The 23,793-nt window shown below is 37.3% G+C and overlaps 1 protein-coding gene across 1 annotated transcript in view; it reads left to right on the top strand.

The window, feature by feature from the left end:
* Positions 1 to 1,623: 1,623 nt before the first annotated feature.
* Positions 1,624 to 23,793, top strand: part of LOC127624544 (collagen alpha-1(I) chain-like) — a 56,687-nt gene continuing 34,517 nt past the window's right edge. Inside the window, exons 1-9 of the mRNA XM_052099319.1 lie at positions 1,624 to 1,802; positions 3,024 to 3,182; positions 4,239 to 4,434; positions 5,825 to 5,956; positions 6,184 to 6,264; positions 15,987 to 16,637; positions 17,952 to 17,996; positions 19,972 to 20,091; positions 23,598 to 23,618. Coding sequence (XP_051955279.1) covers positions 1,624 to 1,802; positions 3,024 to 3,182; positions 4,239 to 4,434; positions 5,825 to 5,956; positions 6,184 to 6,264; positions 15,987 to 16,637; positions 17,952 to 17,996; positions 19,972 to 20,091; positions 23,598 to 23,618 — 1,584 coding nt within the window. The remainder of the gene's footprint in view (positions 1,803 to 3,023; positions 3,183 to 4,238; positions 4,435 to 5,824; positions 5,957 to 6,183; positions 6,265 to 15,986; positions 16,638 to 17,951; positions 17,997 to 19,971; positions 20,092 to 23,597; positions 23,619 to 23,793) is intronic.

The following is a 23,793-nucleotide window of genomic DNA, read 5'->3' as shown; positions in this document are numbered from 1 at the left end:
ATCTCACAGGCCGGCAGAAAGCAAGGGTCATGGTGGTGACTTGGTTACCCATGACACAGTATTTTACAAAAATTCTGAAGAAAATTTTTTAAATAAAATAGGGCTCCATGATACCCAGCCAATTGTTTTTTTTTTAGATGCAGACCTTTTGATGAAGTCATGTGACAATGTTGCATACTTCTGTTTGAAATGTTTTTTGTTGTCAAAATTGAAAACAGTTTAGTCAGTCCAAAGTGTGTGTGCATGTTTGATTCTTGGTCTGTTGAGTTTGTCTGTAAATGAAGCCTGCTCTCCAAGCCAAATTTTTCTCAGGTTTAAAGACTGTGGTGATGCATCAGTTCTTGTAGTGTAAACTGGCTGAAAAACCTAAATATCTTATGCAGTGTTGCTTCTAAAACAAGATCAATCAAAATAATGTTTTCGTTTTTGTGCTTTTATGTTGAAATTCTTGTTTAGTTCCCACTTTCCTGTTTCCTGTTTGTTTTGTAGTCCTTTTGTAGTTTTATTTCATGATTGGTTCTCCCTGATTGTTTCCCCAGATGTTCCTTGTTTTCCCTTGTATATTTAAGCCCTTGTTTCCTCTGGTTTGTTTGTAGTTTTTGCATGTATTGTTGGATGCTCTGTGCCTGGTTCCCTGTGTTTTGTTTTCATTATGAGTTAGTTTGTTTATTCTTTTGTATAAAAAGTGGTATTTAGATCCTCCTTCTTCACCTGCCTTGTCACACAAATTGTTTTAAGGGTTTTTTTATATTTTTTTACAGGAAAACAATACAAAAATTATGATCAAGAATAAGATTTTTGCCCTAGTATCACAGTGAACTGATTTCCTGAGTGACTGATCTCACATAGACCTCTACAGAACTAATGATTATTACTGGAAAAATGCTAAATGTTTAAGTGTCCTTTGTTTACGGTCTCAGCTTTCATCTGTACCTGCTGTTTTATCTAAAACAGATGTTTCTGGGATCCATTATGCAATCTAGGTTACACTTTATAAAGTGGAAATGTGCAATTGTTACCTTAATGATCTATTTCTACCTGATCTAAATCTTAAAAATTACTTTTGATTCATATATAATATATTACTTAAGTAAAATTTTGCTTTTAGATTAATGTAGTCAAGTTTATTCAGCCATATTTGTTTTTACGTTTCACTAAGAAAACCCATTTTTGACCAAGTTGCGGTCACACTAGACACTATTTCAGATCCTGTAATGAATATGGGAAGCAGGATATAACGTCACACATTAGGGCTTCTGTTTTTAATAAATGATCATCTATCTAATATTAGCTATTAGGTCTTCTTTGGGTAAACATCCTTCTGCTAGATAAATTTGTAGGTCAGAATTCACCATGCATAAACATCAAAAGACAAAACTTGTACAAATGATTGCGTTCCCACTCTCCTGTATTTGCAAGTATTTGAATGGAAATGAATGAAACACAAGTGTGAACACCTAAAATTTAATTAAATTAATTAAAATTCTGTCATCATTTATTCAGCATCATCCATCATTTCGGTCTCATATTACTTTCTTTCTTCTGTGAAACATAATAGGAGATGTTAGGCAGGATGTTAGATATCAGTCACCATTCACTATCATAGCTTCTTTTTTCCTTACAATGGAACTAACTTTTTTTTTCAATCACTTGGCAGAAGAAATAGACGTTCTTGCTTATCTGTGGCAGGTGGCAAACCACAGCAACGCATCAGTAATTCAGGAAATCCAAAGTTGTCCAATACTGCAAGTTGGCCAGTACTCCACCCTCTCTATGCCGTTACGCAAGGTGTTTGGATACAGGTACGCACAGTGACTATCAACTAACAGGATAATCTTATGCAAAACGTTTTTTTAACTCCCATCTAATTTTTGGAAATGTATGTACCACAGTGGAAGCATACACCATGCACTTACCAAGCATGACACAACCAAGCATCAAGAATAAATCACTTCTCTTCGTTATAACTCACGTAACTTCGAATATTTTGTCAGTCGCTTAGTTTCTGTTTCTGTTGCATCTCACTCACTGTGAAATCTCAATGTTTATAAATCCTGCTCCACATCATTATAGAGTATATTCGCATGAAACAGTTGCTGGGTTCCATCCAAAATGTTTCGCATTTTTAAGTGCATTTCTAAAAATTCGTCTTAAGAAATTTGAATTGTTGCACGTTTCTATCCACTACGAAATGCGCATTATCATGAGGGAGCCACCTCGTCATGATGGAGCAGCTGAATGACCTCTCCCTGTTTTGGGGACAGTTTTATTTGCAAGATTAGAGCAAGTATCTAATTTTATTGAATGCATCCACGAGACACCGCAGAATGAGTGTAATATCTGATATAATGTGGGCTGAAATAGCTGCGATGCCCACCCACTGCCGGTCTTCGCATACCTGGGAGCGCCCGCTCTCAAATCTGTGCTGGCAGATTGAGAGGACCCACTTTACCAACCAGCTGAGGGTTAAACACTTCCGAATGACAAGTGTTTAACAAAGAATTGTGTGCCAAAGTCAGACCTTTCGGTGGGCTAGTCACATCAAGTTATCGCACACTATAACACATGCACAAATGGTCAAAACACGGCATCGTTTTAGGAATAAACCATTTCCATCACCTTAATGCGCATTTTAACTAATGCTAAACTCTAGAAAATCCACCTCCTCCTAGCGCATTACATTTTAAGCAAATTTTGAAAGTTTATTTCAAATTTAAATTTCAAAATACGCATAAAAATAGTTGGATGGAAACCCACCTATTAAGTATGTTCTGATTGGCTATGATTTTGTTGCTTGCAAGAAAATCATAAAACTTTCATTTTAGACACAAAGAATCTTTTCATGTCATGCCTGGTTAGGACACATTCTAGGACTGATACATATAGCATATGCATACACAACTTTTTGCTAGCACTTTATAAGTAATATGGTATGAAATTTGTTCTTTTCATACTATGATTTTCTTTTTTAAATTGCACCAATTAAACAATTAAAAATTAATTCTCTCTCATCTCTGTTTCAGATTTGGTGATGAGTTCAGTTTGCTGTTGTATCTGCGCAGCTCCCAGCCTGATGACCACAGTGTGCTAACCTTCCTATGCCCAGATGGACACATTCTACTGCAGATCCGCATCAGTGCCTACACCTTCACGTTCATTAGCACCCAACAACGGCACTATGAGTAAATGTCCATTGTGATCTGTGCTGTTTTAACTGCAATGTGTGGAGTATAGTGCTGTAAATGTTTTTTTTATTTTGTTGCTGGATTGAACAGCTCTTTGATTTATTAATTCTATCATTGTGTGACTTAAGCCAAGCCTTACAGCTTAAATTTACAATGAAGCATGGGATGTAACTCATGGCCTTTCAAAACGTCATGGTTACTGTTGTAAACTTGTTCCCCGAGGGACGGAACGAGACATTGTGTCGAATGAAGTGACACAAGGGGTCTTCCTGGGACGCCAATCATACCCCTTGTGTCACTTAATTCGACACAACGTCGAGTGAGTGACAGAAGGAGAACGTCATGGCTACTGTTGTAAACTCCGTTCCCCGAAGTAAGGAACGAGACTAATATTTAGTTCTCCCGGTTAATTACCCACCTGCAGGATAAAATAAATTGAATTTTTGCTGTTTGTGATTTACATTCATCATTAGGGTGACATTACTATGTCATAATGTTCTTACCATGGTCTCATGTGGGTTTCTGTTTAGTTTAAGCTTGCATATAAAAAATAAATAAAAAATCACTTGTCATTACATAGATAGGAAGTGTCTCTTAATGTTTTGTCTGGGAATCGTATGGTTTATGATATCCATGGGTTCTCCTGGCTCCTGAGTGCACTCTGAGTGCACATTTGATGCTTTATCATATGGTTTGTTTAGCCCAATTTGTTGAGAATACAAAATGTATAATATTTTGCTTGATCTGTCTTGGGTTATTATAGTTAAATTAGTTAGTTATTTATCTCTAACATATTTAGACTTTTTATCATTTCAATGTTTTTTTCATTTGTTTTCATTCATTCTTTTAATATTAGTTTATTTCATTGAAGTCTGGTAAATCAAATGTATCAAAAACTAAACTGAAACTTAATTTGTGGTAATTTTTATTTTCTTTTAGTTCCATTAGTCATGGTTTTATTTTATTTTTTTATTTCATTTAATAAAAATGTTTCCATTTAGTTTTTGTTTTAGTCTGTGTAATGATAATAACACTGGAGTTGTTAATTCCTAGATTCCCTGTTGGAGGACTATCCGATGGGGGTTGGCATCGCGTGGCAGTCAGTGTCTCCACAGGCCGGTTGGCATTGTATGTGGATTGTTCCATGGTTGAGAGTGTGGACTGGGTTTACAGTGATGGTCTGGGAATCTCCACCGATGGCTTGGTGATGGTGGGAGGAATTATTGAGGGATCTGAGACCCCTTTTGAAGTGAGAATTCAATTTGTTTATGGTCCAAACATACAGGCATCCAGCACCTATACACCTCCTGTGGAATCAGAACAGTCTATAATCCTTCATTCTCTCACCATCTCTCAGCACATGTAAATACATCTCGAGAACAGTCCCCTTTGGCATTTAAACCCAAAGTTAATTACAGTTAGAATTAATTACAAAGAATTAAGTTTATGGAGGATGAGTGTCTCTCAGCGTATAGGAGTTACTATGCCCAAGCCTAACATCTGCGTTTATATTCATCAATGTTACCTGATGGTTTGTCCATTGTCTTGCTGTCAAGTGGATAGAGATTTTAGATTTTTATGTACACAAATCTTTTACAATAATATATGATGCACAGAGTTAAATAGTTGACCAAGAGTATTATTTATTGGTTTACAAAATAGAAATAAATTAAAAAAAAATACTTTTTTTTTTTTACAACTGTATTTAGCTGTAGCTTGTATGTGATTATAGATGATCACATGCAAGAACAAGAGACCCATCTTAAAGTTGGAGGAAAATGGCACTTTAGAGGATTATGTTGGCTTTTAAAATGTATAAAAAAAATTATAATTCCTAGTTCTGGCTGAAGGACATATTTTATTGGTGGTAGGAGTAGAGTTTAAACAGCTGCAGAGAAGTTAAATGTCCTTTTTTTAGTTGTGTTAGGGGGGAAAGTAAATACAGCATGAAGTCTAGGCAGAATTTTAGACCATGACATCATAGAGTCCCAGAATCCTATTTACATACTCACACTCCACTCAGTCTTGGGGTGCTTTTAAAACAAGGGGCTAATGGGTAACACTTCTTATTTCATAGCTCACTTGAGTGCTTGAACCTGATTGGGCAATTGCAGCATTCTGCTAGTTTGTTATGCATTATATAATGGTTGCTTAATGATTTGCTAATGAAAGTTAATGATACTGATCAGTGTTTGTTTGGCACAAATAAAGTAATAAAGATATCTTAGAACTGTAAAATATCACTCTGTGTGTGTGCCTTTGCAAAAAATGTTATTCATAATTCAATAATAAGTCTTAAGTCATAATTTATCGGACCTCATGTTTTTCCAAGCACATAAGCCTTTTTTTCTTAACATCTTTTTTTATGTGCCATGGATTAAAGAAAGTCATATGGGTTTGGGACAACATGAGGTTGAATACATTATGACAGAATTTTCATTTTTGGGTGACCTTTCCCGTTAATACTATTGATCTAGTAGAGATCGTGTTATAGCAATGCAAATACATAGTTATTTATTCTACCTTGCATATAATTATCTGTTTATCATTTATGCATGTGTCATGTAACCATACAGGTTGTATGCATGTGTGTACTTCTGTATAGGTGTAATGTTTTATCATTTGTCACATGTCTGCAGGGTGATCTGATGCAGGTGACATTTCTAATGGGAGAACCAGATGCAGCTCGAGATCAGTGTGGTGTTTTCCAGCTTCATTGTGGTGGGTCAGGCCACAAACCTCCCCGTTCCGCTCGCACACAGACTCAAGAGGTGAGCGAGCCATATTGTATTGTACATTTCCCCCTCAGTGAAGTAAGTCTTGGAATAAATCATGATGAATTTTGCACACCTGTATTCATTAAAAAATGGACTCAACAAAGACAATACAACAAAGATGGATTTTATACTACTAAAATTAATTAAATTCCTCTATGCATCAATATAAATCTATTCAAGAGTTCTATATGTAGTATTTTTTACTTTATTTCTCTAACCAGGAACTCCTGCTGTCCTCAAATGACCTGGAGGATTTATTAGAGGCGGCACAAGACAGTGACTCTATTCATGCAAAACTGCTTGTGAGTAGCTAGACTGTGCCACTATGCACCATTCTGTTTTACTTCTCATCATTACATATTAATATGAAACAAAATACTTAAAGGAATAATTTACCAAAAAATAAAAATTCTGTCATCATTTAGTTGTCCTCGTGTTGCTCCAAACTTCCAGAGAAAACAGTGTTGCAGAATGTCCAGAGTGCTGTTCAATACATCGAAAATAAATGAGGACTAGGGCTATTGAGATCTAAAAATGACAAAAAAGCACCTTAAAAGTAGTCCACACAACTCTTCAGCTATATTATAAGTATTTGGAATCCAGACAACACCATTGTTTTAGGAAAAGATCGTAATTTAAATTATTTAAATAGTCCCCTCTGATGTAATTCTCAAATCTGCATTTGTGCTCACATGTATTTCAAATAGAGCATGACAAGAGGCATCACGCCAAGTTTGACGTAATTATGTCAAAAGTCATTATTTCCTTTAAGTCTCATTATTATGCCAACTGTTTGAATTGAATGAGATTTGAGAGCTTCGACAGAGTTGAAGATTTTCAAAAAATAAAGACTTCTATTTTGGTCTTTTCCCATACATCAAACATTAAGCATCAAACAACATAAAGATACCTTCAATATATTAATATTGGTATTGCCAAAATTAAGGTTTAATAAATCCATTGGATTGGGGTTTGCTCAATCCCATGTTGTGTGAACATCATGACTTGCTCTCTTGTAACTCAAAGATTACACATATTGGCATGTTCAGGGGTCGATTCACATAGTGTAAAGGTTTGTTTCTGCTGACAATAAAAAAAATGCATTCTTGTCAGTGAAACAATTAGGAATCATCACCTGAAGCATCACACATGATCTATTATATTATCGCTTAAAATACCTTATACCTCATAAACTGCTTTCACCTGGATAATTTATATCTGCTTGTTATTATAAAAACCTCTCTGGTTTTGATAGTTGTTTAAATGTGCTGTATGTATGATTGACAACAAGCCTTTGAAATGGGTACTGCAGTCCAAATTAAAAATATTGGAGAGTTGTCTGCCCCGCCCCAGACTCGAAGCTCATGTGGGTTGTCAGAATGTTGACATGCAAATTAGCCAACTCAGCATCCATTTTAAAGGATTTTGGGGCTTTAAGCTGTCTTCATTTTCCAAAGGCATCTCCAATATTTATCCTTGTTTCACTACGCCTCTTGTCATGGTGGTTTTTAGACAGATGGCGAGGCTTTTTAGGTTAGGTGGAATCTGTTATCTCTGATCCAGTTTGTTTGCTGGCTTCCATGGCTGCAGCATGCAGTGTTGTTTGCCTGCAAACTTGTTTAAATCTGGCAACCCGGTGGTATCAAAATACCAATATGGATCCAGTATCAACTATTGGTGAGTGGGCAGTGGGCGGGATCACACAGGCCAAAACATAAACAGATATTCTGGCCTGGAATGGAAACTTCAAAGTAGAATATACTGGCTGTAGCATTGTTAACGGAGAAGCCAGTATTTCAACTTAGCATGTTCCCTAATTCTCTAATGACATATTATGGTCATTTTATGATTTAGTATAGTGAAAATATTACATATAGCACCTTTAATTTTTTGCTGTCTGCAGTCTTTGTCTGTGTACAAAATCAAAAGCATTCCTGATGACTGGAAGAAAGAACAAAACTTCAACCAAACATAAACCTGTAAACACATACCAAGTCCATATGAGCTTATGTGGCACCATGTGTATTAGGAAGCTGTGACCTGTTTGGTCCATGGATTCAGGGTCATTGCAGGCTTTGGAAACTGGAGCTATGAATATCGATGGACTCCATATTCCATCAGATTAAAAAACGAATGTTTCTTTCACTGACAAATTACTATAGCATGTTTAAAACATCTAGTACCTCTATGTGCCACATTACCTGGACTCCAATATGGTATATCATAAAGGTGGTGCCTTTCAAAGACTAAACAGCGGCAGCATTTAAAAAAAAAAGTCTGTTTTATTTCTGCTTTTTCAGTCTCTCTTGTGGCGTAACTTCTTGACTGAACTTTGTATTGTGGTGTTTCATTTTGATGTCTCTGCCATTTTTGGTTTGCCAATTTCCTGTTCACATGTTCCCAGGGGAACGGATTAATGAGAAACTTCTAGCTTTCTTAAAGCTGTTTAGCACTACAGGAGATCAAAGTCATTAATTGTTTAATTAGTTCTTCACTCATTTCCAGTGTCATCCAGGTCATGAATTGTTAGTTGGATATGTGAATGTATGCATATCCATATTTTGGAGTCAGAATTGTTGTAGTTGTATCTGTGTTATTTAGTGGTATTTGCCAAAACAAGCATCACTAATATTATTGCTCATGCTTTCAATGATTTGTACAAAACATAACTCCAAGTATAACCAGAAGACCCTTCCTGGGCTCTTTGACTTGGTCAAGTCAAGTAAAAAAAATGTATTGCACTTTTCATCATTCGGATTGCTTCAAAAAATTATTGGGACATGATGTGGACCAGAATCGAACAACCAGTTTGAATTAGAGCACCATGACTCAAAAGATGGTATGTATTTACTCGACCCTCTGGGAATGTGTGAATTTGTTTGTTTGCGTCTGTGTATCTCGTATTATTTGTTTTGGTATGATGGAGTTCTTTTCTGGCTTTATCATATTTGTATTAATAATTTTTTATGTTGTGTGTATGTGTGTTTAGAAATAACATCACTTTCCCCTTGGGTTTAGTTTGGTAGAGGTGGGCACAAGCCTGTAATTGATTTACTCTTCATTAAAATTAGGTTTGTGTTGGACTGTGTTCCCTCTAGGAAAGTGTCAGAATTCCACAGACAGGCTGTGAAGTATTCAACAGCTTCAGGCGTTCCTTTGAACTCAGCCTTTCTTTGAATGTACAGCAACAAAGTTAGATCTGATTTTCAGATATTTGTTTAAAGGTAATTTATGTGTTCATGGGCAATGACATGCATGAGACATTGCCAGCGGTCCTTAAAATAAACACCTCAGAAGGGTTGCTTACACTAGCATTTTTAAAAGATCCTGAGTTGCTAATTTCCTCACCTCTTTCTCCTTATAAATGGACAAAGGTCAGGATAGGTTTGAGTACATCATTATGATGGGGAAAAAAAATATTTTTCCATTGATGGTCGTTCAAGAGTAGCTGTCTATTCTGACTAATTTAACTGCAAGACAAACTACATTTAAACTGCAAAAAAAAAAAATAGATGCATGAGTAAGTATGACATTTTTTTCTCTCTCTGCTGTATGATGTTCAAAGTATGCTGTAAGTCTGGTATAATTGGGCTGGATTTGAGTTCAACTGACCCCGATCAGATGCACATTTCTCAGGGGCCCTTAACATAACACGCCCTTGTGTTCAAAATCACATAGTGCAACGGAATGGAACCAAAGTCTTGAGAGAGGGATCTCGTTTTTAAAAGGGACTCTAGATTTAATTTAGCTGAAAACTAAAGCAAAATGATCAAAATGCAGCACAAGATGTGTTGCAATGGACAAAGTCTGCATGTGTGGCTGTAGCAGCGGTACTATAAAGGGGATTAATTTAAAGACGCAACTTTTCCTTTTCCTGAAACTGTCTAATAGATACAGCATGCTGATTATAGCGCCACCACTAAATAAATAAAAGCTTTTATGGTAGTATTTCATCTGGAAAGTGTGCCACCTATATGTCAGTAGTGTTACTATTATTTTATGATAGATATACCAGACTGATCTCACAGTGAAATCGAAAACAGTAGGTTGAATTTTCTTAACTTAAATCGGTCTGTGCTTACCAAAATGCAAAACACTGCCCCCGATGGCCAAAGTGGTAATTGTTGTTAGGTGTATGGGCACGTGTGAGCTAAATTGTTTCGATGTATCGTCCACAGAGGGGTGCCAAAATCAAGTTGTTTTCAGCTGTTCAGGCTGTAACACAGTGAGGAGGAATGCATATTTTATAAACTGTGCCCCCCAACCCAAACACCAAATCTAATCCTAACCATCAGTGGAGTAAAACATTTATGTTAGAGGGTAAAATGCAACCCCAGAATTGCACTCATCACTGATTATGTGATGTACACTGGTCTCCAATGCTGCTAATGCAATGCACTAATGCAAGGGGAAGGTAAAGTGGTGTCGTGTAGACTTCCATTTAAAAGGACCCTTCACATATCCAGGGATCAGGATATTATAGTGCCTTGGGAATGGTCTCTTCTGACTTGGACCCTAGCTATCCCTAGTAACCACCAAAAACACCCTGACTGTGCATAAATGGAAACAAGTATCTTAAAAATGTAATGCAAAGAGTATAGTTTACATTTTTCGTTTAGTTTTAGATTCGTTTTTCAATTTTAACTCTTAATCGGATTAAAAATTAACCCAAACATAACAGGAGGGTTATTAAGAAATAATCTTAAACCATTTTACTTCACTAATTGACTTATCAGTTGTTAGACAACACTAATATATACAGTATAACAGTATTTTTCTATAGGTTATTGCATATCTACCTTGGAAAGCATGTAATTACTTGTATCTGGACACTACAAGCATTCTATCCACTTTCAAAGACAAGAATACGCACCCTCACACACACCAGCTCAATTTGCCCTGAGGCCACTCAGTCATACAGGTGTCTCATTGTGTGAAGTAGAATATATGTGTTTTTGCATGTGTTTGGGTAGATCGAGAGTTTGTGGGTATTTTAATGTGCACATAATATTTGGCTTGTCTTACCTTCTTGTGTGCATGTGTGTGTGTGTGCTATGATGAAGATCTGGATGTTTTTGCTGGGACTGATTATGTTGGATTTAATGAGATTTGGAGTGCAAGGACAAAGGAATCGTATTCCAAAGGTATAGCCTCATTTAGGCAACCATTCCTAAATGTGCTTGTTTGTCAAAATTGTTTGTACAAATCCATGCATTGCTCGAAGTGTTCACTACTCAGATCTATTAATGTCAGGGGTTGTTTTGTGCAACAGTCAAGCATTGCATTAATATATTGAAGAGGACCACTTTGCTTCAAAAAGGATTTTAGTACATAAAGATACATATTTGTGTGCAGACATATGTCATATGTAACCAAGTGTGAGTTCAGTCTCTCCTTATGACTGGCTGTGGTTTGGCTGGAGATGTGAGAGGTTACAGTTGTTTGGGTTTTATGGGCAGAATAGTTTCACTGAGCTGGTTTGTCCCAGATTACCACAGACTCTGGGTTTATGTCCAATGTCAAGGTGCAGATTTTGAATATATTTAACATTTATGGGTTTGCAATAATTTGCACAATTACAGTTGATTTTTACATTTAAAAGTAATACAAAATTTTGTATTGTTTTTAGTGCAATACAACCATTGTTAGAGCTAAATTGAATTCCCAGCCTAGTGTAATATTTAAAAACCCATTGTGGCAGGAGGCAACATCTGTGGCAACAGTTTTATGACAAGACCATAATAACAAAATGGATTAGACAGATTAATGAACTTATTTATTTAATTATTTATTATGTCATATTTTTATCGAAGTGCACAATGATGACACTAAGACTCTATAGATATTACAGCTTCATTTTCTATTAAAGCATGATTTTCTGTAAAGCGGTGTGTTTGGGGAAAAAATGTGTGTTGGGAAAAGCACTATACAAATTAAAATGACTTGACATGACTTTGGTTTTCATTTTTTTAAATTCTATATTCCTGTACATTTTAAAGTCCAGGGCCTGGTTGCAACTAACCATTTTTAACTCAAGTGGTTAACTCAAGGGTTTTGTTGCACCCGGCTGCAGGACATTGTTCTATGAGAACATGAGCAGCATTGTACAGGAAACTGTTTGTGCATCAGTCAGAATGCAAGACATGGCTGGTTTGACATTGCCAATAGAAATACCTGTGTCTTAATGATAGATTTACAGAGAGTTGCTTTCTTTCGTTGACTTATTTTTGTGTGTGGCTTTGTATGTTCTGTGAAATAAACCTCCTTATCTAGTCTTTACACATACATATTTTCTACAGACCAAGACACAGGATGCAAATCTGTACCTAGAAAAATTGAAATATGATAACAGGCAAGTTATTTTTTTTTTCAAGCAGTTTTGCTCATGAGTCTACACTAGAACTAGTGGTGGTTACCTGGCATGTAGACGCATGTGTAAATAATGTCCCTTATGCCTCAAGGCACATCTCTTGTTTTTTTAGGAAACATTCCACCTCTTCCAGAGATCTGCTTTTCACTGATCAGTCTAAACTGTGTTCAATCAGGAAATGTTCAGAATTGTAATGTTTCTGAAACAGTATAGATAATTGCACATCTTGTGAGTATCACAGCTCTGAGATCATTCAGTCTTAATTTAATTAAGTGATTGTTTATGCTCAATCTGGTCGATGTCACAGCAATCATGCTCTACAGAAAGGTTTTAGCTTATTAGCTAATTATTGTATTGCAGTGTGGTTGCTATGGTGTTCAGGGTGGTTGCTAGGTTGTCGTTAGATGGTTGCTATGATGTTGTGAGTGATTTGACTTGGCTGTTTTATTGCCCGCAAGATGAAAATTGTAAATCTGATTTACAAATCCCTGACCTTAAGGCATAGAATTGTAATGGGATGGATTATATCAACACTGTTGCCTCTTATAGACTCCTATTTAGAATCAGACTCGATCAAGTATGTTTATGTATATTTTATATCTCAGTGTCTCTTTTGTTTTTTGTTCTGATCAGATAAAGCCGCTCTTCTCCAAACTTTGTGCAAATGGAAAAACAACAATGTTTCTGATCAATTAAGGACAATGTCTTAGAGCAATGATGTTATGTGCATGTTTGCATGGTGGTCCCTGTAAAAGGAAGCCCTCTGGTGGATGGAAGGTTTTATTACCAGAGCTGGAGTGGAATCTGTTCTGGAGAGCTTTTCACCTGGTTTCTTACTTCCTAAGCCTTTTCAATCTTACCTTAGCACACTAAAGTCTGATATCTATACCTTAAGAACTGATCTGCAGGCTACTTGGTAAAAATTTTCAAAGCTTGCTGAAATATTTTATAATAGAGAGTGAAATTGACCAACCTGGAAAATGAGTATAGTTTAGTGCTAAATAAATGTATGCCTAACTCTCTACTTCTGACAAACTATGGTATTGGCACAAAGAGAACTGTAAATACTTATATTGTCCTGCTAAAGTTAAATTCAACATTTACGATACATATTATTCCAAAGCAGCTTTTAAAAACAGTAATACCTTACAAAATTAAAATTGTCAAGTCAAGTCAAGTCAGTTTTATTTGAATAGCGCCTTTCACAACACACATCGTTTCAAAGCAGCTTTACAAATATCAGGGATTAACAGACGATAAAACTAATGTCTATAATGTCGATTAATCATCATTGGGTAATTAGATAAAATACTATTGTTTATCGTGTTTAAAAACAAGTAATTAAATAGTAATTGTATTAATAACCCCCAGTGAGCAAGCTGAAAGCGACTGTGGCAAGGAACACTAAACTCCATAATATGTTGATTAATGGAGGAAAAATAAACTTGGGAGAAACCAGGCTCACTGTGGGGGCCAGTTCCCCTCTGGCTAACATCATGAATATAATGTAAATATTACTTATGTATAGTTAAAGTCATAAAATTATTAAACTAAGTAAGTGTTAAGGGTCAGTGTTTAAACATTGATTTTGTATGAACTGTAAGATTTCTGTCTAATGTCTTTGAAGTCCATCCTAGATTAACTGCAGAAGTTCACATAGGTGCAATTGTCCTTGTTAATTGGCTGATGAAGGCTTTTGTTGACAATTGTTATTCCATTTCAAGATCGTAGTCCATCAATAGACCGTGGTGATGCAGGCAGAGATCAGGGATGTGAAACGCAGTTCAACCTGGCCGGTAATTTCGGTGAGGTACGGTGTGGTCCATCCTAAATCCAAGGTTCAGACAATGGCATATGAAGTATCCCATGTCTTATGGTTAGAGTTCGCATCAGTTAATCCTCTGAAGCCCATCATAATAGTGATGTTGTCTGTCATTTACAGAATTTATTGAACATTGATTGATAGTTCAAAATGTTAATTTGGACAGTTATACAATCAGTTTTATTTGCTAAAATGTAGATGCTAAAAGGGATAAAAATTGAATACTAAGGGAGTAAATCACATTTGAAATCCCCCATCAAAAATGGACCGAAAGAGACATGAGTGTGTCACAGTCTAAAAGTTAGGGTAACAAAAACACCTGCCTTAGACTCTTTTGCATATGAAGCAAAAAAGACAGGAACACAGCTGTTTTTGAAGAGACACATGTTTCAATTTGTATGTTGTCATTTTGATATACAACAACAATCTTTAGACACCATAGTGTGAGTGTTTTATTACAGAATGAGGCAGTTTTCCATTTCCCATCTCCTCATTCAGAACCCAGCAAGATCATCTGCATCCCATACCGTGTTCCTCTCTCAATGATTTACAGTAGATATAATTTCTGGCATCATAGACATGTTCAAATGTTTGATTTGAATTGGTTGTCTTAGAAATGTTTTGTGCCACTGTCAATCCAGTTGTGGCAGGTGTGATGAGGGAACACGGACGGATGCCTTGTTTTGTTTAGGAGAGGCACAGATATGTGAGCTGTGATTGTAACTTATCTTGAATTATGTACAGTGCCTCTGATCTTTACATGATATCAAATTTGAGATCTCAGTAAATCATTATTGATTGTTACAAAATGGCCGATTGTAAAATTGTTGTTTATCTGTTTGGGATTATTGCACTCTTGGATTTACCTTAACAGTGACTGTTAGCAGCAGCAACATCACAACCATATGTTAAACAGCCATTCTCAGGATGGCACCATTTCAATTTCAGTAAAGCCTTTATAAACGTATCTACTGATTTAATGATTGTTTTGTTTGTTTGATTTATTAATTTATTTTATCATTACATTTTAAAATGGTTACTTCTGAACTTTTAAGAAACCATTTTCCCATCTCAACCTCGACCCCCATTATTTAGATCATATACATGTGGTTACAGCCTTGCAAAATACATACATTTATGTAAGGGATAATGTACAGTCAGTTAATAAGCTGTTTAATATGCGGGATACAGTCAGCCAGTTGTTATGGCAAAATAAACCCGACAGTAAGCGGAGAGGTCTTGTATCAACCTGAAGGGGTTTATTTTGTGATAACAACTGGCTGTACATTATCATGCTTATTACACAGCTACTAACCAAATAAATAAATAAATGGACATGAAATATGGATTTGAGTTGAAATTAGGTAGATAAGAAAGAGATCGCTGAATAACAGAATTCCACCTCCGGTTTGAGTCATGGTTCTGTTGGTGTTTATTTTGTGAAAATGACTGTCTGCCTCCTCATTATCCAGCCAAGAAAACTTGCCAAATTAATAAATAAAAGGACATGGAAATCATTATATTTGCTTACTTGTAGAGATCGCACAGTGATCCAAGAATTAGAAAAGATGACTCACATTACCCGGATGACCAATCTGATAAGAAAGTGTGCGGTTGTTATTCAGAAATGTAATGTACATTCATGTAATAAACAGATTTAAATCGTAGCTTAGAAGCTGTTGTTGACTCAAATGGAAAGATATGGAAAATGTACAGTAATATTAATTAATTTTTTTATTGATCAATCAGAGCTATAAAAGCAATGCCTTTTTGTAATATATGACATTTTATGCTGACTTTTAATTGAGCAAGTAATTTCTTTATATTCTCAGGGTCTTCGGAGACGTGGCATCATCCGTGGTGATGGTACCCTGCCCACCGGATCCAAACGTCCTGCTGTTCATGAGCGTGGTGATGTGTTTGAGGCTGATGAGGACACTGACCTTCTGAACCACAACATATTGTCCAAAAATGGTGGTTCCCCTTCTAAGACCCTCCCAACTGATACCACTGGCAGCCGGGGTGGAAAACCAGAATTCACATCTAAACGTCTGGATGAAAACATCACCACTGACAAGCAAAAACCTGACAAACTTTTACCAAAGAAACCAGGGGATACAATCATCAACCTGGATGTTAGGGTACCCATTACATCACCACAGAAACCAACTGGAAGTACTGTCCCTAATGGAGAAATCCATCTGGAAATCACATCCAGTTCTGACGATGAAGAATCCAACTTGTTAAAGGAGGACCTGGATCGTGGATTCACCACACAGGCTCCTCATAGCACAACTTTCTGGAAGGGTATCTCTCAGGGCAGTGAAACGACAACTCCTAGAGGATCTGGAAAGGGTTCTAAGGAGCACCCATCTACTGTCATACTTACAGGCTGGCACAGAGACCTTGTGCGAGGCTCTGATGGGAGGGTGTATCACATCCAAAAGGGCTACATGGGGCCCATGGGCCCCCCTGGTAAGCCTGTGAGTATACATTTAGTATACATCTTGCACAAACCTGGTCAGTTGTTTTGGCCTTATATCACATCCTATTATAACTCTGAAGAATGTAATGAAACCAGTCTGCATTCAACAAGGATACAGGCCGAATGGCTGAAACCAATTGTCTTAGCTGATATGGCGCACGTTGTATACATTAAACATCAGTCATGGGTAGCTTTGTAGACATTAAATAGGAATAGGAAACTTCTGGATAATCTGCAAACACAGAAGAATCAGGTCTGGTGCATAAAGCATGCAAAAGCTCAAGAAGAAAAAATTACAGAAAATTGGACTGATCCATTCTCAGATCCTCTCAGATCACAGAATTCTTAAGGCCTTTGATGTTACTCTTCGTGTATGTACAGTATATATTTCAGCTGTTTTAAGCTACACAACATACCCCATATGTCAGCATGTCTCGTCGCAATCTTTCGTGGTCATCACGATTTGTCCAGCTTTCTACTCTAGGCTGCAGCCAGGTTTTGTTCACCTGGTTTTACAAGTGCCTGGGCACAACAGAATCAAACCCAGATGTGGTGCCATCTGGAAGCATCTGGATTAGCTCTAGGGGCTAGGGTGCTGTAAAAGGCCTCCATTATTCCTCATGAAGGCCTGATTCATACCAGTTGGTTGAAAACACTAAGGGGAGATGCTGAGATGTTGGGGTACAAAAGGCAGTAGACATGCGGTAATTAAAGCTCACTCATGTTCCCATTTCTAGTTGTCACACTCACATCCTGCATTTCTATCTTGTTGGGGATTGAGCTTTTAGCAGTGTGTTGATGTAGGGTCTGATTTGATCAGACCAGAGAGTTGTCTGAAATATTGTATTGCATTGATCTGTAACTGTTGTTCATTCATAGGCTAGGCTTTAGATTTTTGCATTGCTCTGATGCCAAAAACAATTCATCAACCGTTTAATGCCATGAATTGAGAATTATGAACATTTGTACTTTTCATTTCATTTCTGCCTGTTCCATTTTTTGTGAACTGGTTGTGATAGATAAGAGGTTAGGTTTAAGTTTATTGATGTACTCGTATTACCCTAGTGAGAGTGCCACTTAAGGTAATGTCTCATATTTGCTCATCTGACCTTTGAATGATTCATCTGTGAGTGATTGTTTTGTTTGTCCAGATTAACACAACTGTGCAAACAGCATCATTGTCAGTGTTTTAAATATGTCTACTTGCTCTAAACCTTCAATTTTATCTCATCAATTAAAGATGCCGTTCTGTTGAAAATGAAAGCTGTATGTTTAATTTTGTTCTTACTATATTTTTCCTTGTTCATTTTAGGGATGTCCTGGGAGTTTTGGCTATCCAGGGGTCAAAGGTGATAAGGTATGAAAGTCAGTGATCAGTGTGTTTACTAATGAGAAATGGATATAATTACTCTGTTACTCTGAACGAAGATAGGCTGAGGTCAAATTGCTTTCATCACTGAAGTTCATGAAAAGTTATCATGCCTGTGGTCATTCACCCCTTGTGAACTTTTATGACCTTTTTCTCTTCAGGTGGCAGCTCTCATATTTAAAATCTCCAAACTAAAGTCCAAATGCCAACAGAACAGCTTGTGCAGTTAGAGTTCTTGAACATGTGGCCTCCTATGTGTCTTTAAACCACTAATAAATGGTTGTGAATTCCTTTCAACTTCACAAATAATAAAAAGTGATGTATTAACTCTGTTTGCAAGGCATTCTGTTTGCCTTAACCTACTTCTTCTCTATCTCCACAATTTTCTGCGATTAGACATTATTTAATGTTATAGTTGTTTTGATTTTTATAAATTTATGCTTTAACATTTAAGGTTTAAAGCTTGAAAATCTCCCATTGACTTCTTCATTCTTCCATTCATTGTTCATAATTTTAATGTCTAAAATCCAAATGACAGAGATGATGTCACTGCAATATATGATTGGTCTGAATAGTGATTGGTCTTTTTTTATTTTTATATAATTACATTAAATACATTAATTACATTTGCATACATTTTAGAAGCTGTGATGTTTTGACTTTTGTACACTGCTGACAGAAAACATGCTTATGTGTTATGATGGCAAAGTTTAGGGCGGCTCTGATGTGGCCATTTTCTGTCTATGCCGAACCAAAGGCTTAAACTTAACTTTACCTGAAACTTCAACAAAGTTTTTTGTTCTACCTTGCAAACACTAGTATTTCCCTAAGCTTATACAAGTCTAGATATACACTGATCAGCCACAACATTAAAACCACCTGCCTAATATTGTGTAGGTCCTCCTCGGTGTGCCAAAATAGTGCCAAACCTCATCTCGGAATAGCATTCTGAGATTTTATTCTTTTCACAACAGTTGTACAGAGTGGTTATCTGAGTTACCATGGAATTTGTCAGTTCGAACCAGGCAGCCCATTTTCTGTAGACCTCTCTCATCAACAAGGCATTTCTGTCTGCAGAACTGCCTCTCACTGGATACCTTTTGTTTTTGTCACAATTCTGAGTAAACTGTTGTGTGTGGAAATCCCAGTAGATCAGCTGTTACAGAAATACTCAAACCAGCCTGTCTGGCACCAACAAACATCCATGCGATTATCTAATCAGCCAATAGTATGGCAGCAGTGCAGTGCTTAAAATCATGCAGGCATGGGTCAGGAGCTTCAGTTAATGTTCATATCAACCATCATAATGGGTAAAAATGTGATCTCATTGATTTGGAGCGTGGCATGATTGTTGGTGCCAGATGGGCCGGTTTGAGTATTTCTGTAACTGATGATATCCTGGGATTTTCAAGCACAACAGTCTCTAGAATTTACTCTGAATTGCACCAAAAACAAAAAAGCATCCAGTGAGCTGCAGTTCTGTGGATGGAATTGCCTTGTTGATGAGAGAGGTCAACAGAGAATGGTCAGACTGGTTCAAACTGACAGTGTAACTCAGATATCCACTCTCTGCAATTGTGGTTAGAATGCTATTCTGAGATGTGGTTGTCGCTGATTTGGTGGCATGAGGGGGAACTAGACAATATTAGGCATGTGGTTTTAATGTTGTGGCTGATCAGTGTAAATTAATACTCAAAAGTCATATAATAATTTATCATTCATGTTGTGATATCTCAACTGTTCTGATCTGTTGTGTACAGTATTGTTTTACAACATGTGTCATTCATATGCCTATGTAATGCAGATGTGTATTGGAATTTCTTCCCTACAGTTGAGCTTTCATCAGTTTATTATTTGCTCATGATTGTAAGCATACAGTATGTTTAAACATGCACTGGAATGGGACTGATTTGTTTCTGAGAGTTTGTTGATGCCGCCCTTCTTAATATTATGATGTTCCTAGGGTGCCATTGGGCCAAAGGGCCATCCAGGTCACCGGGGATTTCCAGGACCCCCTGGGTCACCGGGACTGCCCACCCTCTATCTTTGGAGAAACACACCAGAGGAATGGGCTGCTTTTCAAGTGAGTTTTCTCTTCAGCTCTGTCTCTTTGTTTCTCCATCTCCATGAAGGAATATTTCATAACACATTATCATCCACCTAGAAATTAGTTTCACCTCAAAGGAACTTTACAGCTCAAGTAACATATTTTACAGAAGAATTCATAGAAAATTTATTTTTTAATTTTTGCTTTATCAAATTCATGCTGTTAAACTTTCAACCCACCAAACCGCCCGTGAACAAGCTGGGTCAGACTGATGTCACAGTGAAATCGGAAATAGTAGGTTCACCTTTCTTTAGCTGAAATCGGTCTGTCCTTACTGAAATGTGAAACACTACCCCAGTGGACAAAGCGATAAGTGTTGTTGAGTGTAGGGGCGCATGTGTGCTCTATTTCTGGGTGAAATGTCCATGGAGGAATGCCAAAATTGAGTTGTTTTCAGCTGTACAGGCTGCAATACAGTTTAAAGAAATGCACATTTTATAAGCTGTACCCCCCAAACTAACCCCCAAAATTAAACCTAACCGTCTGCGGTGTAAACGTTTTATGTTATGGAAAATGCAACCTCCCAATCACAAACAGTATACAGTCAGGTCCATAAATATTGGGACATCGACACAATTATAATCTTTTTGGCTCTATGCACCACGACGATGGATTTGAAATTAAACGAAAAATATGTGCTTTAACTGCAGACTTTCAGCTTTAATTTGAGGGTATTTACATCCAAATCAGGTGAACGGTGTAGGAATTACAACAGTTTGAATGTGTGCCTCCCACTTTTTAAGGAACCAAAAGTAATGGGACAATTGGCTGCTCAGCTGTTCCATGGCCAGGTGTGTGTTATTCCCTCATTATCCCATTTACAAGGAGCAGATAAAAGGTCCAGATTTCATTTAATGTGCTATTTGCATTGGGAATCTGTTGCTGTCAACTCTCAATATGAGATCCAAAGAGCTGTCACTATCAGTGAAGCAAGCCATCATTAGGCTGAAAAATCAAAACAAACCCATCAGAGAGATAGCAAAAACATTAGGTGTGGCCAAATCAACTGTTTGGAACATTCTTAAAAAGAAAGAACGCACCGTGAGCTCAGCAACACCAAAAGACCCGGAAGACCACGGAAAACAACTGTGGTGAATGACCGAAGAATTCTTTCCCTGGTGAAGAAAATCACCCTTCACAACAGTTGGCCAGATCAAGAACACTCTCCAGGAGGTAGGTGTATGTGTGTCAAAGTCAACAATCAAGAGAAGACTTCACCAGAGTGAATACAGAGGGTTCACCACAAGATGTAAACCATTGGTGAGCCTCAAAAACAGGAAGGCAAGATTAGAGTTTGCCAAACAACATCTAAAAAAGCCTTCACAGTTCTGGAATCACAGTTCATCCTATGGACAGATGAGACAAAGATCAACTTGTACCAGAGTGATGGGAAGAGAAGAGTATGGAGAAGGAAAGGAACTGCTCATGATCCAAAGCATACCACCTAATCAGTGAAGCGTGGTGGTGGTAGTGTCATGGCGTGGGCATGTATGGCTGCCAATGGAACTGGTTCTCTTGTATATATTGATGATGTGACTGTTGACAAAAGCAGCAGGATGAATTCTGAAGTGTTTCGGGCAATATTATCTGCTCATATTCAGCCAAATGCTTCAGAACTCATTGGACGGTGCTTCACAGTACAGATGGACAATGACCCGAAGCATACTGCGAAAGCAACCAAAGAGTTTTTAAGGGAAAGAAGTGTAATGTTATGCAATGGCCAAGTCAATCACCTGACCTGAATCCGATTGAGCATGCATTTCACTTGCTGAAGACAAAACTGAAGGGAAAATGCCCCAAGAACAAGCAGGAACTGAAGACAGTTGCAGTAGAGGCCTGGCAGAGCATCACCAGGGATGAAACCCAGCGTCTGGTGATGTCTATGTGTTCCAGACTTCAGGCTGTAATTGACTGCAAAGGATTTGCAACCAAGTATTAAAAAGTGAAAGTTTGATTTATGATTGTTAATCTGTCCCATTACTTTTGGTCCCTTAAAAAGTGGGAGGCACATATACAAACTGTTGTAATTCCTACACCGTTCACCTGATTTGGATGTAAATACAGTTTAAAGATGAAAGTATGCAGTTAAAGCACATCTTGTTCGTTTAATTTCAAATCCATTGTGGTGGTGTATAAAGCCAAAAATATTATAATTGTGTCGCTTTCCCAATATTTATGGACCTGACTGTATGAACCCAGGCCTTCCATGCTGCTAACGCAATTCGTATAATGTGGCAGATCCTAGGGTAACAGAACTATCGGAAACAACATGCCAACTTTCTGTGTTGGCTGGGTAGCCACTGTAAAGTTTCATTGGTCCAAAATCCCACTTGTTTATTCAACATCAAATATACTGATCTGTTTGTCATGTCATGCAACAGTTTTGTGTTCAGTATGGACAGACAAATTGATTCTCTCTGGAAACTTGTTGCAACGCATCTGGATAGGATTTGGTGTAAGTGTAAGCAGGTTTTTTTTTTTTTTTGGGACAAATTGAGGGATGAGATAAAATTACTTTTTGTGGTAATCAACATCATGCCACAAATGCTTTCAACCTTGTAAATTGGATTTAATCCGGAATCATCCTTGACCTTTCCTGTCACTCTTCACCACTTATTTCTTTTTTATCTTGTGTCCCTGCTGATCAAATGCTTTGTGTCTTTCTGATCTCCTTGTCCACAAAATTAAACTCCATCCACCATCCCTTTAAAGTCGCTGTCAATGCACAGATGTATCTTGTGTAATAGCTCAGAGAATTACCACAGACATGATTGAATAAAGATGCCCACAGAGAAAGAAAGAAAGAGAGAGAAAATAATTATCTCTTGTTGCTGTAATGGGATATTTGTTTCTTACAGCCTTTGAACTGCCCTGCACTGTATATTCAGACATTCTTTAGCAATCCAGTTGAGGAAGAGAGTGTGACTTTTGAAATATATGAGGTCAGATGTTGTTTCTAATACTGAAGTTAAAAGGTGGAGTGATATCCCCTTTGCTCAAGCCCAAAACAAGGTCGCCTTAACCCAATCAATCAGTCTTGCCCCTCATGTCTGTTTCCAGCCTTGCACTGTATCTCTGAGTGGATCTCTTCTATGATAACCAAATCTCTGTCGAGCATGCTCTAATTGAAAGCAGCCCTTGACCTCTTTGTTCAGGATCAGTGTTCTGTGTGCAATACGCTGCCTTTGTGAATGACCCAGAGTTCTTTGTAGTTTATAGTTACAGAGCAGCTTTTAAATCTCTAGTCTGGTCAATGGAGGCACGGTTATGGCTTTTGCCTTCATTAAAACGACTGCTCTAATTGTACTGAAGGAAAAAGCAGTACAATTTTGCTCTGTAGCTTTAACAACAGACAGTTGTGTTATAGATGGGGTGAGACACATGGAGAGTCAAGTGATGGTTCAGTTGTATAATTGTATAATTTTTCTGCCCCTCTCTCAATCTCTTTCTCTTACCTCCTCTGGAAAACAATGTTCTTCCAGCTTCTCCATGCAGGCTGGCCTGTAAGTATACATTGCATATTTTGTTGTTATGAGAATGTGAACAGTTTCTTGATACAGTGAGGAAAATAAGTATTTGAACACCCTGCTATTTTGCAAGTTCTCCCACTTGGAAATCATGGAGGGGTCTGAAATTGTCATCGTAGGTGCATGTCCACTGTGAGAGACATAATCTAAA

The sequence above is a fragment of the Xyrauchen texanus genome, chromosome 31, assembly GCF_025860055.1.
Source record: "Xyrauchen texanus isolate HMW12.3.18 chromosome 31, RBS_HiC_50CHRs, whole genome shotgun sequence".
Classification (NCBI taxonomy): domain Eukaryota; kingdom Metazoa; phylum Chordata; class Actinopteri; order Cypriniformes; family Catostomidae; genus Xyrauchen; species Xyrauchen texanus.
The sequence above is the reverse complement of the archived record's forward strand: the minus strand, read 5'-3'. Positions and strand labels throughout refer to the sequence as shown.